We start from the raw sequence: 21465 nt of genomic DNA, 5'->3' as shown, positions 1-21465 counted from the left end.
TACCCCCCTTCCTCTCCCTCTTCCATTGCCCGACAGGATCAAGTTGCCCAGGCTGGCCTATGAATGTCTGAGCCTTTTGCCTCAACCTTCTGCCTCAGCTTCCCAAGTAACTGGGATTACAAGCATGTCACATCATGCTTGATTGCAGTTTATTTAAAGCTTACAACTCAGTGAAATAGTTACCAGTATTATTTCTACCCTGCACATGAAGAAACTAAGGCAAAATGAGAAACTGGTATAGAAACACGTCATTTAGCTGCAGAGCCCACACTTGTAGCCTTTGTGCTGTTTGCATAGTGGAGATGGCTTGTGTTTGTATAGAAGAATTTTGTAGAATTTTTAAATAGAATGGTGTCTTAGTTATTTTTTACTGGTTGCTGAGACAAAATACCTGATGCCAAAAGTTGGGAAAGGAAAGGTTTATTTCTTGCAGTTTTTGGAGGTTTCAGTCCATACTCAGTTGGCTCCAAGGCAGGGTGTCATGGCTGGGCCACAGTTCATGGTGGCTGCAAAAACAGCAAGGCAGAAACTGGCAAAAGAGCAAGACACGCCTTCTTCCTGCCATTACATCACATCCTGGCTTCACCCCTAGGCCAGTGTAACACATCCCTTATCCAAGCGCTAGACAATGAACCAGTCAAAAGTGCATAATGCAAATGCATGAGGCCTGGGGGCCACCGACATAAACCAATATAAATGGTAATTTCTTTTTTTTTTTTGGCACGGGGATTGAACTCAGGACCTCACACTTGCCAGGCAGGCGCTTATGCCACTGAGCTAAATCCCCAGCCTCTAGAATGATAATTGTTTATGAAATTGGTTCAAGTTTCTCATTTTTAACTTTAAATTTTCTTTTAAAATTCCAAAATGTACTTTGGTAGTCTACTTTTGCATTGTAAACGAGTTTATCACAAATCAGGGCTTCTAAGAAGTCCAGTGTTGTCTGAGCTTTCTGTAGCTGGGCTTAACCACTGCTGCCCTCACTCACAGGCAGTGTGACTTTGAACCTTACCTTTGACCTTGAACCTTAACTTTGTGCAGTTGTAAATCAAATTGTCTGCAGTAACTTTTGAAGACCTATTTTCCATATAGAAAAGGTTGAACCATATGGAATGGACAATATTTAACCTTTCTAACCTATGAGGGTATGAAGTTTTATATTGTATATGGTAGGCCCAAGAGGAGGTCATTCAGAGGAATCATTTGCTTTTTAAGTAAGAATTTTAGGATATATGGTATTAGAAGTTTAAGGTTTTAGAAAATTGTTTTAAATAATTTTTATTAATACATGTTTATAATACATAATGATTTTGTATTCATTGTTGGGTGTGGATGTATGTACTAGGACATGAATTTTCTTTACTGCATACTTTTCCTATATAATTATTTGTTTGAGAAGTATGTGTTTCATTGCACTTCATGTTAATGTCTTTATTTATTTATTTTTTACCTATGGCTAATTTAGGAGCCCCCTATTAAAGTCCTTTGCCACTGAGCTATATCCCCAGCCTTAGAGGCTTTATATATCTTGTTATTGGCAGAAAATGATTTTAAGCCATTGTGTTTTTGGGGGGAGTGTATATATGTGTATATAATTTTTTATATGTTTGAACTGTTTATGTAACAGCATCCTTTGTTCATCAGTCTAATTTTGAAATGTAGAGTACTATTTGATTGAATTTAGGAATCTTTTACTTTTATCTGCTTGTAAGTGAATCTGTATTAATCAGCTTACTGTCACTTTGACAAAATAACAGAGACATCAAACTAGAGGAAGAAAGGTGTATTTTGGCAATTATTGTTTTGGTTTTGAGACAGTGTCTTACTATGCAGTTCAGGCTGGCCTTGAACTCACTGTGTAGCCCAGGGTGACCTTAAACTTGTGGTGATCCCTCTGCCTCTACCTCTTAACTTCTGACCTTACAGGCATGTGCCACCATGGCTGACTTGGCTTATGGCCATATTGCTTGGGTCTGTGGCAAGGTAGAACATCGTGGTAGAGAGTATGGTAGAGCAGAGCCGCTCTTCTCATGGTGGTGGGGATAGGGATAAAGACGGAAAGAAAGAGGAGGAGAACAAGAAAAAAAGGAGAGAAAACACACCATTTATTAAGGCATGACCCCAACAAATTACTTCTTCCAACTAGGCTGTACTCCTAAAACTTTCACCACCTCCCAGAAGCCCATGAAGTTATGGATCTATCAAATGGATGGATCTATTAATGAGGTCAGAGCCTTCATGACCCAGTTACTTCCCAAAGGCCCTATCTCTGAATGTGTATGCATTGGGGAAGCCTTTAACACATGAACTTTAGGGTAACATAGAAGAACATATATAGAAAATATAACAATATGTGATGGAAAACAGAAACAAAACAAGCAAACCACCATGGATCTATTTCTGGGGAAGGTGATAACTCTTAAGAAGAGGCTCAGGCAAGCCTTTCAGTGGGGATTGAAGACCTAATTTAGTGATGGTGTGTACCTTTTGGAGCTTTCAGTGACACAACTTGCTGCGGCATGCAGACCATAGGTTCTTCAGCACTGTTCCAGTACATCAAGATGTTGGAACAGAAGACAGTGATACTGATCCTCATCCTGTGTAGGCCCATGCTGATAAGTGTTTATACCTTTATCTTTAACAAAAAAAGTTTTCAAAAGTAGAAAATAGCTTATAGAATAAGGATATAGCCAGGCATGGTGATGCACCCTGTAATTCCAGCACTTGGCAGTTCAAGACCAGCCTGGAGTACATAGTGAAAGTCTGTCTCAGAAAGCAGAATAAGGATATTAAACAGAAAAATTTTTTGCACAGGAGTGATTTTTGTACAGTGTGTTTCTGTTTTAAACTGAGCCAAAAAGTTAAAAAAAACTAAAAAGTTTATAAAGTTAAAAGGAATTTTTAAAAACATTTCTTCTGATTATGAAATGATACTTGGTAAAATTATCATAACATTTACCAGAAGTTTAGCATGCTATTTATTTCTAATAGAAAATGTATGATTGCTTTTAGGAAAAATTTTATTTACCCAAGAAAGGTCCATTAAGGATACTCTTGGATGACCCAGTCTGTAGAGGAGGAGTGACTTGAATTTCAGGTGACTGCTCTTTTTGGGGTGAGATTGCTGGGACGGAAGCCTTCAATGAGCAGTGTGTGGCACACATGAACACCTTATGATGGCTTTACTTTTTGTTACTGATGCATGACACACTATTGCCTTCTGTTTATTTGGTTTTTGAAGAACAACTTGTTTCTTTGAATTTGATCATTGCATCCTCCAAATTTTACTCATGTCCTCCAGCTCCATTCTCTTGGTTGCTTTCTTTTGTTTTTCCTTGCAATGTCTGGGTCCCTTTGACCAAATAAAGTACATGCTAAAGCAAAGTATATGGTGAAGCTTTCCAAAGCTCAATACTAAGACTGTTGGAACATTGTACTACAGTTATGCAAACACTGTTGTTGTAAAATCCCTTAGGTTTCATAAAGAGAGCCCTTAGAGATGTTCCCAAGTCTCTTCCCACCCCTAATGCTGGTTTAAGATTCCTGATTTTCTTTAGAATTTTCCCTTGTTCTTCTCCCAGTCTGTGAAATTCTGAGAAGGCTAGTTAAAATAAACATGCTGATGTCTTATGAATGAATCATAGTTATTTACCTGAAGTTGTGTTTATTCTTTCCATACAATAATTTTGGGAAATATTGGCAGCCTACTTGATGTCTCTGGCTACATATGCATGCCATTCTTTCATTTTTCCATTGCTGTACGCTAATGCATATTTTGTAATACTAGGATAAGCACAAGGGATCTTGCTTTTTTTTTTTTTTTCCCCAGTACCAAATACTTTTAAGAAAACAGATGATTTTATGACATCTAATGTGCCAGCTGTCGACCTGGACCACAAATTTAGATGCAAGGTTGTGGACTGTTTAAAATTTTTTCGCAAAGCTAAACTGCTGCACTATCACATGAAATATTTTCATGGAATGGAGAAGTCGCCAGAGCCAGAGGAGAGCCCAGGGAAGAGGCATGTCCAAACAAGGGGCTCTTCAGCTTCTGACAAGGCCAACCAGGAGAGCTTGACCAGGAAGCGAGTCTCCACGAGTTCCCCAAGTAAGTATCTTGGTTTTGCACTGTTTCATCAAGGGCTCTGTTGCATAGTCACAGTGCTTATGTCTCTGACACAGAAGGATTGTTGTAGTTCAGTTGAATTCTATTATATGGAAAATGATATATGATCCTTAAAAGTTGTGTCATAGAGTTATGGACCTTGTGGGGAAGGAAGAATACCTGTGTCTCGTCTCTTTACTTTGCTGCCCAAGTTACCTTGAGGAAGTCAACTGTAACAAACAATGGGAGTCAGAGTCTATCTTACAGGCTTCTGTGAAGGTAGTGAGGCACCAGATTTAATATACCTGTACAGGCAGATGGAAGGCGAAAAGACTATCTGTAGAGTGCAAAGACAAATACGGCTTTATTAGAGGGCTGGAAAAAGGGGATGCGGAGATCAGGCAAGGTATCACTTAAGGGGGTCTGGCAAAGGACATCATGTGAGGAGGTCTGAGCAAACATCAGTGGTCAGAATTCTCAGAGCATCTGGTAAGAATATATAGATGTTATCACATGTCTTGGTGCTAGGAAGATTATGTGCTCAGCCTTATATCTTCTTTATGACATCCTGTCCTGTGTTTGCCAAATGCAGCACCTGTGCTGGGCTACAGTTTTTGCTGAGAACAATGTGGGTGCTGAAAAACAGGTTGGGTGCTGGGAATGCCATGCCCGAGTCAAGCCTGACATTACCTAGCTGTTGAAGGCTCTGATGCTCTCAGGATGAGTAGGGGTAATGAAGCAAGGAGCCTCTGAGGGAAGTCAGTGGGAGAATTTATGTCCAGAACAGAAAAGGTGCTGTCATTCTGCCCTCCTCTTGTGCCCCATCGCTGCAGCAGGATGAAAACACAAAAGAATGAAAAAGTGATACTTGATTTTGCTACTGGGTGCAAATGTTGCCTCTTTTTACCTGTTAATTGCAGTTAAAGATATAGATTATAACTATATCTATATATAGTTAAAGATATAGATTATATCTATATATATATACACAGATAAAGATATTTATGTAGTTCAGGCTGTCTTTGATTTTGTTATGTAGCCCAGGCTGGCCTTAAGTTCACTGCTATCTTCTTACCTCAGACTCTCAAGTGCTAGGATTACAGATGTGTGGCAAAATACCTGACTAGTTGAAGGTATGTTCTAATAGCACTGTTTATTTTGTGTTGAAACCACACTAGTGGTAGTATGGAGTATATAAACTCTCATTTCATTTCTTCTTGCAGAAAGAATCTTTTGCAAGTTTCTTCTGAAATGTATAGAAATTTGAAAAATTATATATTTCAAGGGAAATTTAGAAGTAATGAATTTCCAAGAAATTCTACAATTTTCCCAGCTTGTTTATCTGAAATTGTAGTAGTATCACTATTTGTTTGTTTGTTTATTGGCTCAGCTATTCCATTGAACTACGTAAGTGTTGCTGAGCATGGTGGTGTATTACTATAATCCCAGCACTTGGAAGGCTGAAGGATTGCCATGAGTTTGAAGCTAGCCCTTTAAAAAATTTATTTTTAGCCTAAGTCTCACTAAATTGCTGAGGCTGGCCTCAAATTTTTGATCCTTCTACCTCATCCTCCCAAGTAACTGAGATTATAGGTGTGTACCATCATGCTTGCTTTGTATTTTACTTTTTAAATTAGAATAAAAAGCTTCTATCCATCTCCTGCCAGGCAGCTCTTGTGACTCCAGCTAGGGGGAGAAAGCTTGAGTGGAAAGATTCAGTCTGGTCTGAGGACCATTCTCCAAGTCCCTCTGTTTTGGCTCTTTTGTTGCTCCTGTCTGCTGATGTCTTGGATGTGAAAAGTATAGGTATCTGCCCCTTTTTTCATTACTGTGTTGGGAGAAAGGAAGGAACAGTATAAGGAACCTGAAGGCTTTAGTGTAAGACCAAGCTCCTCTGCTAACACATCGCTGGAATTGATGAATCCCTCTTCTTCTTATCTAAAAAATAGAAATAAAATTATTTGTTTCATAGAGGGGAACATCATTATGTAAGGCATGTACATTCGTTGAGCTTATACAAATATTGGGCATGTTCAAAGAAACTCTTTTTTAACAACTTGGAATTGGAAATAACATAGGTCCTAAATACAAATGTTTGTTTCTGTTTTTTGAGACAGGGTCTTGCTTTACAGTACAGGCTGGCCCTGAACTCACAGTAATCTCCTACTTGAGCCTTCTGAGTCCTGGGATTATAGGCATGCATCACCATGCCTGGAGTGATTTTTTTTTTTTTTTTTTTTTTTAATTCACAGGTATCTTGATAAGGTAGTGGGCCACTCAGCAGTGAGCATGAGTCACAAATAGCTGGCTATGTGTAGGTCACACATAAAATTGAGCTGCAGAAGACTGCATAAACTCATAGATTTTGGGTTCTGTTTGTAGAAAGCAAAAAACTATTAAAAAGTGATCTGTAGCATTTGGAATTGGCTTTCTTTGGGGATAGGTAGATGAATGTTACATGGGGAAGAGGAGCAGGAGGGAGACTTCTGGTTGTTGGCACAGTTTAGTTCCTGGTTGGCTTGTTTATATTGGCATGCTCATTTGTTGATTTTTTTTTTTTTTTTTTTTTTTTTTGTCTTTTTCGTTTTTATCGGTACCAGGGATCGAACTCACGACTACCTGCTTGCAAAGCAGGCGCTTATGCCACTGAGCTAAATCCCCAGCCCTGGCATGCTCATTTGTGAAAAGTATTTTTTATCTATATGTTTTAAATACATGCAATTTGCCTCCATGAAGAACCTATTTAAATATTTAGGAGATGATAACAATGCAGTAAGAACAAAAGAAAATAAACCACAGGCTGAGGATTTAGCTCAGTGGCATAAGCGACTGGCTGGCAAGTGTAAGATCAAGAGTTCGATCCTTGGTACCCAAAGGAAAAGAAAAGAAAAGAAACTCCAGGGAGAGAGAGAGAGAGAGAGAGAGAGAGAGAGAGATATCAAAAGATGGTGCTTTTCACATAAAATAGTGATAGTATTTGAGATGCTTTTGAGTTTTACCTATATCTGATTTATTCCCATGTTTATCCTTTCCTTTTCAATCCCAAGGACTAACCTAGGTTTTTTCCTCTTGGCTCGATTGAAGCATTTCTCAGCCTGTTTTTTTTCTCCATTTTTGGTCCACTGTGTTCTATCAATTATTTTGCCACTGCACGGGTCTGTGAAAATACAAACCTGGTTGTATCACTCACTGCAGAACATTATCTAAGGATAAGTTTTGGAGTGGGCCACAGAGCTTGAGATTTCCATCCTGTTCCCTTTGCCATTATTGCATTTTCTGCAGGTCTCCTGGCTTCTCTGTGCTTTTCTGGGTATAAACTTGCTGAGTTAGTGTGATGAGTCTATGAATTAATCTAATTCGTGAGCCCCTTTGAAGGCCTGATGTAGGAAATGGCTCTCTTCTTCCCCTTGTTCCAGGATTTTGTCTGTGTCATCCTGCCATGTGTGGCTGAAGTTGGTGCATTTGTGTGAGCTCTCTAATTGGGTTTCATTGGTTCGGGATGAATTAGATTAATCCCTGCGGTATTCTGTGGGCTCTGCAGACTCTGGGCTCTTCAGCTAGCAGTTAAGGACTGGAGATAGTATGGAGTCAGTGGCGATCACACAGATGCCAAAGCCAGTCAAAATGGCAAGTGCTGGCCAGAGTGACAGTGCCATCTGAGCAGGGCTAGGATGCAACCCTGAAAGTGGGTGCTCCTCCCTCCCCCATATCACAGAACCACCAGAATCAGGGTATTCCAGAGGTGGAAACTGCAAGCAGCATGCTCGAAAGGAACCCAGGGAAAGTCATGGTTGCCTAACCCCATGGTATCTGCCTCTGCTAGGATGTAGCTCTTCATCCTTCTTCAAGCAATTGCCTAAGGAAGGACCTTGCATAATTTAATGCAGTTTCACCTTTTCACTTGCTCTGTGGCCTTGGGCAAAGAACTTGCTAAGTTCCACTCCTTATCCATGAAATGGAGAAAAATAGTGTTACCTCCCTTAGCCTTTTTTGGAGACAGGGTCCGCCTGGCCTGAACTTGTACCAATCCTCCTGCCTCAGCCTCTTGAGTGCAGGTACTGTGGACATGCACCGCCATGCCCAGCAGTAAACTCTTAATAGGTACAGTTTGTCTCAGTGGAGACTTCAGGCCAGGCAGTGAGAGATGAGCTCTAAACTTAGCCAGTTACTGAGAAACCCTTGAGAGCTACAGAACCAATAGACAAGGCAATGCCATTTTTTTTTTTTTTTTTTTTTTTTGGTCTTTTTCTTTTTTATCAGTACCCGGGATCGAACTCACGACTGCCGGCTTGCAAGGCAGGCACTTATGCTGCTGAACTAAATCCCCAGCCCCTGGCAATGCCATTTTGATATAGTAGAGAGATGTGAGTGATTTTCTTCTTGCCTGTCCCACTCTTGGGTCTCATTCTTTATGCTAACTTGGGATTATATTTATTTTATTTTTCATTAAAAATTTAGAACCAGGAATAGTGGCGCATGCCTGTAATCCCTGCTCTCATGAGGCTGCGGGAGGAGAATCTGTATGAGTTAAAGGCCATCCTTAATTATGAGAACCTGTCTCAAACAAAGCAAAATAAAAAACCAAAACTTGCCAGGTACAATGGCATACGTCTGTAATTCCAGCACTTGGGAGGTGAGGACTGCTGCAAATTTGATGCCAGCCTGGGCTACAAAGCGACTTGAAGGCCACTAGTCCTGTCTTCACCACTATGAGGAACATTACAGTCATCATCTGAGGCCTGGGATTTATAGATGTGATCAACCTTCATCATGCAGCTAGTCTTCAATGAGAGTGAAGGTGGCAGAATATTCTGAATATTTTACAGTGCAGCTGCCTCATTCTGCCTCAGCCCTCTTGAAGGCATCCCTGTCCCAGCATCCTTTCTCACCTTCTCTCCATCAGAGCCTCTCTAGTGTGGTGGCTTTGCTAATATTCGCAGTGTCTTCAAATCTGAAAAAATAGACTGTATTACACCTCAAGGTTCTAAGAGAGCTTTCATCTTGTGGGTGGAACTTGGAGACAGTGTGGAGAATTTAGTTGGAAAGATGTGTCATGGTGATACTATGAAACAGCCCATTTGCTGGTTCATAGCAGTGTGGAAAACAAACCACCTCAGGGTGTGTGCTGCTTGGGAGATGGCAGCTATAAAAAGTACCCAGTTTATGCCGACAGTGGCATACAAGAACTTGCATTTTAATGGATTGTTCTGATGGATTCCTGGGGCTTCAGGACCTGGAAGTACCTGTGGAGAGTTTTTGATTTGTTTCCTTAGGTTTTGGTGGGTAAGCTGGGCAAAAGGCTGTGCAAAAGATGCCATTCTGTCTGCAGCCCATAGAGCCATCTTAGAAATAAAGCCATATGTGACATCAGGCATGTCTCTTCACAGAGCTGATTTCTTCTGTTCTAAAGTGGTAGTGAAAGAAGAGTTGTGACTGAGACAATGTCCTTTTGTGTGCGGAGAAAACCACATTTCTATTTTAGGAAACATAAAGCGCTCTGGGAATGAAAGTGTGGGTTTTACCTACAGGGAAGAACTAGGAGAGGAGAAAGTGACATTTCAGTTTTGTTGTGGGCTGAATTGTGTCCCTGCTCTCCCTCACTCTTAACCTCCTAATTCATATGGTATAGTCTAAGCCTCAATTGTGATGATATTTGGAGAAGTAATCTTTGGAAGTAAATGAGTTTAGGTGAGATCATGAGGTCAGGATCTTTATGATGGGATTATTGTTCTTTTAAGACCGTAGAGAGATACTTCTCACTGTTACGTCATGATGCAGCAGAGGTCTCTGCTGGGGAGTTAAATTGCCCAGGATCCCGATTTTGTGCTTCCTCCCCAGTAATGTGAGATACAAATGTCTTTTATTTAAGCCACCCAGTCTTAGTGTTCTGTTATAGCAGCCGGAGCTGGTTAATCCAGGCCTTAAAGGGAGAATTTAGATAGTTGTGGTAACTGGTTACCTGTCTCTAACATGCCCCTTCCGGCTCCAGCCTTCTAAATTCTGTCGCTCAATGTGCCCTTTTCCCTCAGCCATGCATAAGTGAATCTAGATTTATTTTTTCAAGTGAATTCAGTTTGGTAGACTCCACTTAGTAAATTTTTTCACAGAGGCCAACTCAAGCTTTCTTAGATTTGGGTTTGTTTCTATATAGGTGAGTTCAGTTCTACGTAGTGGCTTAGCTCAAGGATTATTCTCAGGTTAGAGCACCAGCTGTGCTTACAACCTACTGCCGTATCTATCTGAATCAGTCTCATTGTGGGTAAACCTTGGCTTTAAACCAAAATAAACCTGGGGCACCAGATTGTGCCTTTGTTATTGTTGTTGTGGTGGTGGTGGTTGCCATCTGTACTTTTTTTTTATTAGATGACCTTCTCACAGGAACATACCTGTCTTCCTTAAAGGGGGGAGAACATTATGAACTTAATTAGATAAAAGTATTGGGGCCATAGCAGAGAAGACTCAAATAGCTGGCTAAAGCAAGTGGAAGCTTATTTCTCTCTCAGATCAGACTACAGCCTACTCACTGTAGCTCTGCTGTGGCCCTGAAGGTAGCTGGCTCAGCTTGTTCCCTATTGCCCCATGAGACTTTAGGTGTTGTGCCTATTTGTGGTCCAGGATGGCTCACGACCTACCTGTCTGCCACTGAGAAGGGAAGGATATGATGCTTTCTTTTAAGGGCATAACTCAGAAGTGCCACATGTCACTTCTGCTTATGTACCTTAGGCCAGAATGCCAGCACCTGGTCATTCTTCATTCAAGGGAAGCTAGAAAATGCGCTTTTCTTAGAGAAGAAGTAGGTATTGGGGAAGACATGGTGGTCTCCACCACATGAGCTGAGGCAGGGCTTGAGGACGGCTTTCTTGGAGGCCCTTCTGAGCTGATGTCTGGGCACCCACAGTTGGGGACTGAAGGGAGATGAGGCTAGAAAAGTAGACCCGGTGAAACAGTGGTATCAGGCTCTAAGTGCCACTTACCTAGTAGGTAGTGAGACTCCCCCAAACCATTCCTGTTTCCGTTCTACTCTTGAGCTGCTGTTCCCTTATGCAGGTTAGGATAGGCTATGGTCCGTGCATGTCCCAACCCATGGCTAAGCTCTGTGGCATATCAGCAGTTCTCTCCTAAGTGGTATTATTCTCTTCTTTCTCTGAAGCAGCAATCTGATAATTGTCTCTCTGCTATCCTAAATCAATGAGCCGTAGATTTATTTATTTATCCATTTGTTTATTTTTTAATGAGTAGATTTTAAAAATTGAGAGCCAGCTATACTGAGGGAGCAAGAAGAGCTATTGTGCACACTCTTGTCATCCCTTCACTTAGCTGAGGCAGGAGGATCACTGCAAGTGTAAGACCAGCCTGGGCTACAAAGTGAGCCCAAGGCCAGCCTGAACTGCATATCAAGACCTTGTCTTAAAAAGAAAAACGTTAAAAAAAGAAAGAAAGAAGAGCTACTGTGTTTCTTCTGATGGGCATCTGTAGCCTGGGTAAAGGACAATGACTCCTGGAGTAAAACTTCACCTTCCTTAGGTGACAAGCTGCTCTGTGATCCAGAGCTCTAGCAGGAAATTATTCCTACTCTAGCCCAGCAGAGGCAGCCACTGGAGGATGCTCTGTAGCCAGGTTTGCTCTGTGGGTTAAGGAACAGTTGGTCCAGCTATTGAGAGCGCTCACAGTGACCACTACCATTTTTTGGGAGAGTATTGCAAACATGATAGTAACTGCTGACATCTAAGTTCTTGCCCTATGCACGGTAGTGTTCAAAGTTCCTTACTTGTATTGACTTTAGTCCTCAAACTAAATGCTATAAGCTGGACATTATTATACCCACTTTAGAGTTTAGGAGTCAAGGGGCAGATCAGCTGGATTCATTTGAGCCAATATTTATGCCTCCAGCAGGTGTGAGAGCAGCAATTAAAGTGTATCTGCAGAACCTGTGCTCTTACCTGTAGCATCGGCTGTCTTTCAGGCTTCCAAGATGAGCACCCTGGCCCAGAGCAGGGAATGAGAGTGCATCCTCCAGGCAGGGTCCTGTGAAGTACATAGTGAGCCTTCTGTCTGATTTCTGATTGTGCCCTTTTCTGCCCCTTTTCCTTTTCAGGGAACTCATCTGGGTTAGCACAGTCCCTGCTAGGCAGTTCTTACTGTCTTGTCAGGACCTGTGAGCTTTGCCATCTGTGATCACAAATTACATCACACTTCAGCCAGCTGCCAGGGTGAGCCTTTGAAAGTTTTCTCTATTCCCCCAGGGTTTAGAGAGCATAGGCTTCTAGAACAGCTTCCTAGAATATCTCTTTAATCTTTGCTGTTTATTTTATTATTACTTGAGGGTACTGGGAATCAAACTCAGGATCTCATGCTTTCCATGTAGGCATTGTGCCACTGAGTTATATCTCTTGCCCAAGTAGATTTTTAAATTTTGTATTAGGAATCAAACCTAGGGCTTTGCACTTGCCAGGTAGGTGCTATGCTGCTGAGCTACATCCCTGACACTGTTTGCTATTTAATTTTCTACCTGAAGCCTTAGGAAGAGAATCTTTAAAGCTCAGTGTGACCATGTTTGCTGCCAGATGTAGCACTTAAAATGCTTTTGGTTACAAGGAACTAGAAAATCAATTCAAATGGGTTCTGTGTAGAGAGGACAGTTGACTCAGACAGTGAAGTCCAGGGCAGCTGCTGTTCCAGGCTCATGGGCTGAGGACCCAGTGTCTTTCCAATTCCACTTTCAGTGATGTTTCCAGATTGGTTATCTTGCAGTCATAGGATAGTAGCCAGTATCATTGCGGGCTCCATGTTTTGTCATTCAAATGGAACAAGAAAGTAAGAGCATGCCTTTTGATAAGTCTCACACCAGTTACAAATTTGGAGTCTGATTGGTCCACTCCTGTTCCTGCCTCATGAACCTCAAAAATTGGATTTAGCTCAGATTATCTAAACTTGTCACTGTGTCAAGGAACATGAGATCACTCTGACAACTTAACTAAATTTGGAGTCAGTCCTGACCACTTGTTAGATGCTACCCTGTAGCGTTAAGGATGAAGAAAGTGTGGGAGCTGGGTGTGTTGCTTAGGGGAAGAACGTTTGCCTAGCAGGCATGATGCCCTGGGTTCACTCCCCAGTACTTAAAAAAGGAAGGAAAAAAGAGCAGGAGTGATCCTGGGACACACCCACATGCTTATCACATGTATGAAGTTCAAATCAAAGTGAGACATCTGTATAGCCAGAGAAGAGATGTTGCTGTTATTGAATAGTAGTAGATCTGCATCTTTGTTGGTTAGCCTAGTGCACTAGGACTCCCGAGATCTGTAGTGGGTTTGAGATTACCTTTTTACTCATTTCTCTCTCTCTCTCTCTCTCTCTCTCTCTCTATCTCTCTCTATCTGTGTGTGTGTGTGTGTGTGTGTGTGTTTTAAAACAAGGTTCCACTATGTAGTCCAGCCTGGTCTTGAACTTGCTATGTAGCCCACACTGCCCTCGAATTTGCAGTGACTATCCTGCCTCAGCATCTTGAATGTTGGGATTATAGGCATGCACCATCACACCCAGTGATTTCTATGATTTTGAATTCTCACTTTCCTCTGTAAAGAATAATGTTAAAGGTTGGCTGGGTTTGTTTTTGTGTGTGTGTGTGTGTGTGTGTGTGTGTGTGTGTGTGTGTTTTGTGTTTTTCTTTAAAAACTTTTTTTAGGGGTGGGCACCAGGAATTAAACTCATGACCATGCAGTTGCCAGGCAAGCACTGTGAAAACTTATCAATATTTAATGTGGATTTCATATTGAAATGGTAATTTTTTGTTTTTGTTTTTTTGAGACAGTGTTTCACCATGTAGTTCAGGCTGGCCTTGAACTCATTTTGTAGCCCAGGCTGGCCTTGAACTCATAGTGAGCCTCCTGCCTCAGCCTCCGTAGTGCTGAAATTAGGTATGTGCCACAGTGCCTGACATGAATTAACTATACTTTGTGCAATACTGAAGTTTGCCATTTTGAAATTATTTATTAAAAATATGTACAGATTTAAATGCAAGCCTGCTGTGGTGGTCCTAGCGCTTAGGAGGCTGAGGCAGGAGGATCCCAGGGAGCTTAAAACCAGCTTGAACTACATAATAAGACCTTATCTCAAAAAACAAAAAAGTAAATCCCGTGACATTGAGAAAATTCTTCAGCTATGTGATTTTAAAGCTAATAGAGCTACCCAGCAAAAGAAACTAACAGAGTAAAGAGACAACCCACAGAATGGGGAAAACATTTTTATCAGCTAGTCTTTAGAGTACTAACATCTAAGATATGGAACTTGAAAAACCAGACCCCCTAAATTTATTTTTTAAATTTTTTTTTACTTTAAAGAGATTAAGATAAAAGAGGACATAACAAAGCAGATCAGAACACAACTATTTAAGCAACACAGTATTTCAGCACAAGACAATCTGATATATCAGTAGCTACCATAATATCTCTTTCCTTGAAATAGTTGAGTATATCTTTATACACAATAGTATCAAACATAACAAAATAGTATAAAACCATTAAAAAGAACCAAATAACAGAAAACGAAAAATGGTTACTATATTATCTCCTTGTCCATAAAAAGTTTGTTTATATTATCACACATAATAAAATCCAGTAAGATACAACATGATAGAACCAACGGAAACAGAAGAACAAAAGCATGGTAGGACTTCAAAACAAGATGATATTAAATCAGCACTGGCCATTATAATGTCTTGTTTTCTTCAAAATAGTTGTTCATATCATCACAGATAATAAAATCAAACAACCCAGGATAAAACCATTCTAACTAATGAATGGGAACATTATAAGGCTCCAAAGCAATGTAATGGGGAATCATGATTACCATAAACTCTTATGTACTCTTACCATTTCTTACACTAGGAAGACTATCTGGTGTTTATACATGTGAGTTTGATTTATTTTGCTTATGAGTAGGATCTCAAGTTGCATACATTTATAAATATCTCAATGTGATCATTCTTTATAGCTGAGTAGTACTCCATGGTATAAAAATACCACAACTTTTTTATCCATTCTTCAGTTGATGGACATAGGTTGTTTCCAAGATGTGGCTATTACAAATTGTGCTGTTGTAAACATGGTGCACATATATCACAGTAGTATTATGTTTTCAGTTCTTTTGGGAATATACCTAGAAGCAGAATAGCTGGATCAAATGGGACTTCCAATCCCAGCTCTTTGGGAAATCTCCAGACTGACCTCCACAATGGTTGCACCAGTCTACACTGCCACCAACAGTGCAGGAGAGTTCTTTTTTTCCCACAGCCTCTCCAGCATTTGTGGTTGGTAGTTTTCTTTTTCTTTTTCTTTTTTTCTTTTTTTTGTCTTTTTCTTTTTTACCAGTACCGGGGATCGAACTCATGACTGCCTGCTTTCAAGGCAGGCGCTTATGCAGCTGAGCTAACCCCCCAGCCCCAGTTGGTAGTTTTCTTGATCCTGGCCATTCTTTCTGGAGTGAGATGGAATCTCAGTGTGGTTTTAATTTGCATTTCTGTAATGATGATGAATATTTTTTCATGTATTTATTTGCCATTTGTAATTCTTCATTTCAGAACTGTGTATTCATCTCAGATGCCCATTTTTGGATTGGCTCTTTGAATTTCAGGAGACCCCCTAAATTTAAAGATCCAGTCCAAAGATAGGCATCTGAATATATACTTCTCAGATGAAGAAGTACAAACATAAGTATATGAAAAAGGATTCAACAACGCTGGTCAAATTAGAACTCTAAGATTCCATCTCCAGAAAGAATGGGTATTATGAAGAACTCAACTAGTAAGAAGTGCAGGCAAGAGTGCCGCGGTGGGAACAGGAACCCTTCTCCACTGTTGGTGGGAATGGAGACAAGCACTTTGGAAATCAGTATGGAGATTCCTCAAAAACTAAAAGGTTCCATTTGACTCAGCCTGTCTTTTTAGATATCATCCCTAAAGTTCAAAGCATCATACCACAGTGGTTACACATACCTGTGCTATAAAGCGGCACAATGTATAGTAGATAAATCTTGGAAACAGCCCATATATATGCCCACAACCCATATGCCCAACAGATGAATGGATAATGAAAATGTGGTATTTATTTACAGTGCAGCTCTACTACTCCAGAAAGAATGATAAGCTCAAGTCCTTTGTAGGAAAATGGATGCACTTTGATATCATAATCTAATGTGAAATAAATTGGGCACACAAGTTTAAATATTGCATGGTTTCTGTTGTGTGAGGAACTCAAAAGATAAATAAGGAGCATAAAGGAAGATGATGAGATTAGGAAGTGGGAAGAACGTGTTTAAAATGGGAAGGGGACCAGGGAAGAAGGGAGGGGGAAGGGAAGGAAGAGAAAGAGAAGAGAACGGGGAAAATGGATACAGAGTTTGTATAAATGAGAGAAAGTGTTGAAGGGAGTAAAATGGAAAGCAGTGGGAAAGAAGAATTAAGATACACACTGTACAGATGCGAGTTCCCTATTGTGAATATATGGTAAGTATGTAATAAGAAGAATAAAAAATGTTAAAGCCCAGTAAATAAATATAAAAGGAATTCAGGGCCTGGGGATACAGCTCAGTGGTACAAGCACCTGCTTGGCAAGCATGAGGTTGTGAGTTCAATACCTGATACCAAAAAAAGGAAAATTCAGTAACGGGGTAGCAGAGCACAGGTAGACCTGTGTGTATGTGTGTGTGTGTTCATTACAGATTGTGTTAGGAAAGTGTTAAGTGTGGGTTAGGTTAATGTGATAATGAGAATGTAGAACGAACTGCCCCATCCCTCATCTCTCATACTGTTTTTTGGGTTGCTTAAAGTGGGGGTGCTGTTCTATAAAATGTAAGGTGAAAAAATAGATTTTAGTTAGATAAGGCCAAAGAAACTCCTCGGCTTACTTCCTAGCACTACTTGCTGTCTTGATCTCAAATTCCAGTTTTTTTTAAAAAAAGGGGGAAAAAAACCAGAAAAAGGGTAGAAATAATACAGAGTTTCAAAAAAATAAACAGTAAGAAATCACTAGTTGATAATTACATATTGTCTTCTTAGAAATAGTTGTTCAAGTTACAAAATTAAAGCATACAAAGTGGACATTCAAACAGCAAGACTGCAAACAGTTCTGTTCAATGATCTAACAAAAACTTAGTAATATGGTTATCAATCCTACACACTTAAACATGCATACAGTCATATCCTTTAGAACACTGCCTTTTCCTCTCTTTTTTATCAACTACACATTCTGGGTTTATTACTCCTACATTTCTTACTACTTTTTACACTAGAGATACAATGTGATATTTATAAATATGATTCTTACTTATTTCACTAATGATAACCTCAAGTTGTCTCCATTTGCCTATAAAGGCCTCAAGATCATCCTTTTTGTAGCTGAGTAATATTCCATCATCTAAATATACCATATCTTTTTCATTCACTCTGTGGTTGATGGGCATCTTGGTTATTTCCAAAATTTAGCTATTACAAATTGTGCTGCTGTGAACATGGGTGCACATACATCACTGTGCTATGACCTTTTCAGGTTTTCTGGGAAAATACCTAGGAGGGGAATAGCTGGGTTGAATGGAATTTTCAATCCTAGTCTTCTGAGAATTCTCCGTACTGATTGGCATAGTGGTTGCACAGTCTTCACTTCCACCAACAGTGAAGAAGTGTTCCTTTTTTCCCCACAGCCTCACCAACATTTGTTAGCAGTTGATTTCTTGATGGCAGCTATTCTTTCGGGAGTCAAATTCCAGTTTTTATTGCTGCTATTTAAAAATAGGCAGCTGGGGTCTGGAGCTGTAGTTCAGTGGCATTAAGCACTTCCTAGTAGCATGCATGAAGGCCTGGGTTCATTCCCCTGCACAACCAAGATAAGGGGGAGGGGGTTGCTTATTTATTTAGAAATGGGACCTTGCTTGTAGTCATTTGGGCAACTACAATTAGAGCTGCTTTGATCCTTTCTGTCTCAGCCTCTGTCTGGACAACTGCCTTCTCTTGACTGAATATCTCTGCATGGAATGTCTGCTTAAATTCTTGTTGACATTTAAAAGTAAGGCATGATGAGTTTTTGCAACACTGCAGATATAGTTAGTAATATAAAAGAAGGAAAAACTGAATTTTTCCACAGTGAGGCTGTTCACTTTGAAAAATGGTCATAGTAGAATGGAAGGTGGAAAGATTTTTAGAGTGGAGTTAGGCAAAATAGTGAAGGGAGAGCTTGAAAAGGGAGTACAGATAAGGAATTTTGCTGTAAAAAGCCGAGAGAGCCAGGTGTGATGGTATACACCTGTCATCTCAGCTATTCTGGAGGCTGAGATCAGAGGATCACAAGTTTGAGTCTAGCTTGGGCAATTTAGTGAGAGATCTTGTATCAAAATAAAAGGCCTGGGAATGTGACTCCAGGTACCTAAGGTGCATGAGCCCTGAATTTGATCCCAGAACAAGAGAAAATGTGAATTGTCTTTTGAAAGAGGCAAGCTGCTGGGGATTTATCTCAGCGGCATAAGCACCTGCTTTGAAAGCGTGAGGTCATGAGTTCGATCCCTGGTACCGATTTAAAAAAAAAAAAAAAAGAAAAAGAGATGAGCCGAATGTATCAGACACCTGTAATCTCAGGATTTAGGAGGCTGAGGCAGGAGGAGCGCTGCCGAGTTTGAGGCCAGCCTGAACTGCATAGTGAGACCTTGTCTAAAACAAAAGTGATGAATTTTATGTTATGAGCATTGAACCTCAATTACAAACAATAAGTGACAAAGTTTTAGTGTCCAATCCACATCTTAGGTCTGAGTGTGGTGTGTTCTACCCAAAATTCATTTGTGTTACCTAGGTAGCAGCCCATGTCCTCCAGGTTTGAAGGCCAAGTGGTACTGCTGTAGCAGTACCTCACAGAGGTGCCAGAGGCAAGAAAGATGTCCTTCCAGCCAGAGTCTCACCAGGACTCTGCTACCTGTTCAGTTCTTCGCATTGAACATGCTCCATTATTAATGATAACTTCTGAGTGTTGAAAAGAAAATGTTAAAGTGCTAACTCTTCAACTTTTAATTCTAGCTGCAAAAGACAAGGAAAAGAATAAAGAGAAAAAGTTCAAAGAACTTGTGAGAGTGAAACCAAAGAAGAAGAAGAAAAAGAAAAAGAAAATCAAACCTGGTGACTTTCCTTTGAGTTTCCTTGTCCTAGGTGGGGAGGGGTGGCTTCCTCTCCTTTTTTTTTTTTTTTTTTTTGGTGGCTTCCTCTCCAAATGCCCTCTGAGTTGCATTGAAGGGAATAGGGACCAGAGGCTTCTCTCTGGGCTTTTGTGTACCATCTAGCCTGGGCTCTGACACAGTTTGGGGGTGAGACACTCCCCTAGATCTTACAAGATTTAGCTGGCATTTATGATGGCATCAGAGTCCAAGAGGATGTGCAGATGAGTGACTATTTTTGTTCACACATATGACTTTTAAACATGCATCTCTAAAGAAAGGATTTACTTCTTGGTTTGTCTACCTACACAATAATATTTCAGAAAATCTATGTTCCAACCTTGGGAGTTAAAGAGATGTTATTCTCTGTAACTTCTTGGCGTAGAAAATCAGTCTTACCAGGAAAGAAGGAGACAGTGACAGGAGGAGGAAGAATTTGGGCTTAGGATTCTCACAGGTGGCTGAAAATATGAATCCTTAAATCTGTCTTCCATACCTCTTTGTGGGTGAACTGTCCTCATGCCTTTGAGCTCTTGGAATACAGACTTGTTGGTTGAATGAGTTCGATTCTGGAGTGCCCTGATGATGTCTGCCATTCTTCCAGAATGCCCCTGCAGTGAGGACATCAGTGACACTTCCCAGGAACCATCGCCACCCAAGGCATTTGCTGTCACCAGGTGTGGGTCCTCACACAAGCCTGTGGTCCATATGAGCCCACAGCTTCATGGCTCAGAATCTGGCAACCACAAAGGGAAATTGAAAGCTTCTGGTAAGGGTGCTCCCTGTGGCCTAAAGATACTTTAGGAAGTAATACTTAATGTCTGGAAGAAATGTTTCCTTGTCCTAAGTGGGGAGGGGTGGTACTCTGATTGATCGTCCTGGGATTTTTCACTCCTTCCTCATTGTTTGCAGAGCTTGAAAGCTAGCTGTGGACACAGATTGATGGCAAACCAGGTCCAGGCTGGATGGGGTAGGCTGAGCAGCATGTTAGAGTGCTATGGGTGAGGGACTGTATGTGTCACAAAGAGTTGTAGCTTCTTTGCGAGCAAGCTCTGTGACCTTGAGCACCCACTGACCTTGGGCTTCATGTTCCCCCAGTGAAATGAGGAAATGGAGAATTGCCAGCCAGTGTATTCTGTTTTGGGCTGTTACTAATGACAAGCCCAAGGAACAGATTTGTGCTTCTATTTCCCAACCCTGTGCAGCTCCTGGAGGAGTGGGTTATAAAGTCATTTTCCACTATGGACACTCCAGGGTTACAAATTTTGAAGTATAATTTAAAATAGTTACTGTTGGTTCTCTTCATCCAGAGGAAGATAATTTGAGTGAATCTTCTTCTGAGAGCTTTCTTTGGAGTGACGAGGAGTATGGTCAAGATGTTGATGTGACCACCAATCCAGATGAGGAACTTGATGCTGATGACCACTATGACTTTGAGGTGGTCCGTTGCATCTGTGAAGTACAGGAGGAAAATGATTTCATGATTCAGGTAGGTAGAGCTTCCAGAACACAAGCCTAAAGAAGAAACAAAACAAAAAACCACTGGTCCTTGGAGAGAAGGTTGAGGTTAGCAACAGTGCTGAGTCATATTAAAAACCTCAGATATTTGGTACCAATAGCAGTAGACTGAGTTTGCTTTTGGTTTGATTTTCTGGGAATTTCAGGCTGCTGTAAATAGCCCATCCATAAAATAAAACAAAACAAAATAGAATAAAAGAGGCTTCAAGGAATTGTTGATTACAAGCCTCTCATCCTCTGCTCATTTTGAAGCCTGCCCTGGGTTAACAGTGACTTTGCCAATGGTCACACAGTGAGGCCAGCAGAAACTCAGACTTTGGGGTGACATTTTAACTTTATGAATCATCTTCTCTTTGAAGCAGATTTTCTTTGTTGCCTAAAGAAATGGACGCTGATTTTATAACTTCTTTGTTCCTATTGGTATGTTATCTTTTTCCTTGGAATGTTCCTGTGAGGTGGGACCTGCCTACCTACTTGAGAACATCACTGGTCCTTTGCTTGCTGTGGCCCTTTTTTTTTTTTTTTAAACTGTTTGTTACTTGCAGTTCTGATGGAAGTGGCTGCTGTCTGGCTGACTTCAAGGACTGTCATAAATACCTTGGGTGTCTTGGCAGCTGCCCGGCTGGCCAGGAAACCTGAGTTTTTTTGAAAGTAAG

The 21465-nt window shown here is 40.7% G+C and overlaps 1 protein-coding gene across 7 annotated transcripts in view; it reads left to right on the top strand.

Moving 5' to 3' along the window:
* Positions 1–21465, top strand: part of Phf20 (PHD finger protein 20) — a 146033-nt gene that overhangs the window by 101503 nt on the left and 23065 nt on the right. For 6 of the 7 annotated variants that reach the window (XM_003467814.5, XM_063248434.1, XM_013150271.3 and 3 more), the window contains 4 exons: positions 3830–4108; positions 19158–19256; positions 19896–20060; positions 20602–20780. In XM_003467814.5, the coding sequence (XP_003467862.2) occupies positions 3830–4108; positions 19158–19256; positions 19896–20060; positions 20602–20780 (722 nt within the window). The remainder of the gene's footprint in view (positions 1–3829; positions 4109–19157; positions 19257–19895; positions 20061–20601; positions 20781–21465) is intronic. The other variant, XM_063248435.1, reaches the window with a different exon arrangement.

Source organism: Cavia porcellus, unplaced genomic scaffold (genome assembly GCF_034190915.1).
Source record: "Cavia porcellus strain 051 isolate PalLab524CR breed Dunkin Hartley unplaced genomic scaffold, mCavPor4.1 scaffold_5, whole genome shotgun sequence".
Classification (NCBI taxonomy): domain Eukaryota; kingdom Metazoa; phylum Chordata; class Mammalia; order Rodentia; family Caviidae; genus Cavia; species Cavia porcellus.
This window is presented reverse-complemented; position numbering and strand designations above follow the sequence as displayed.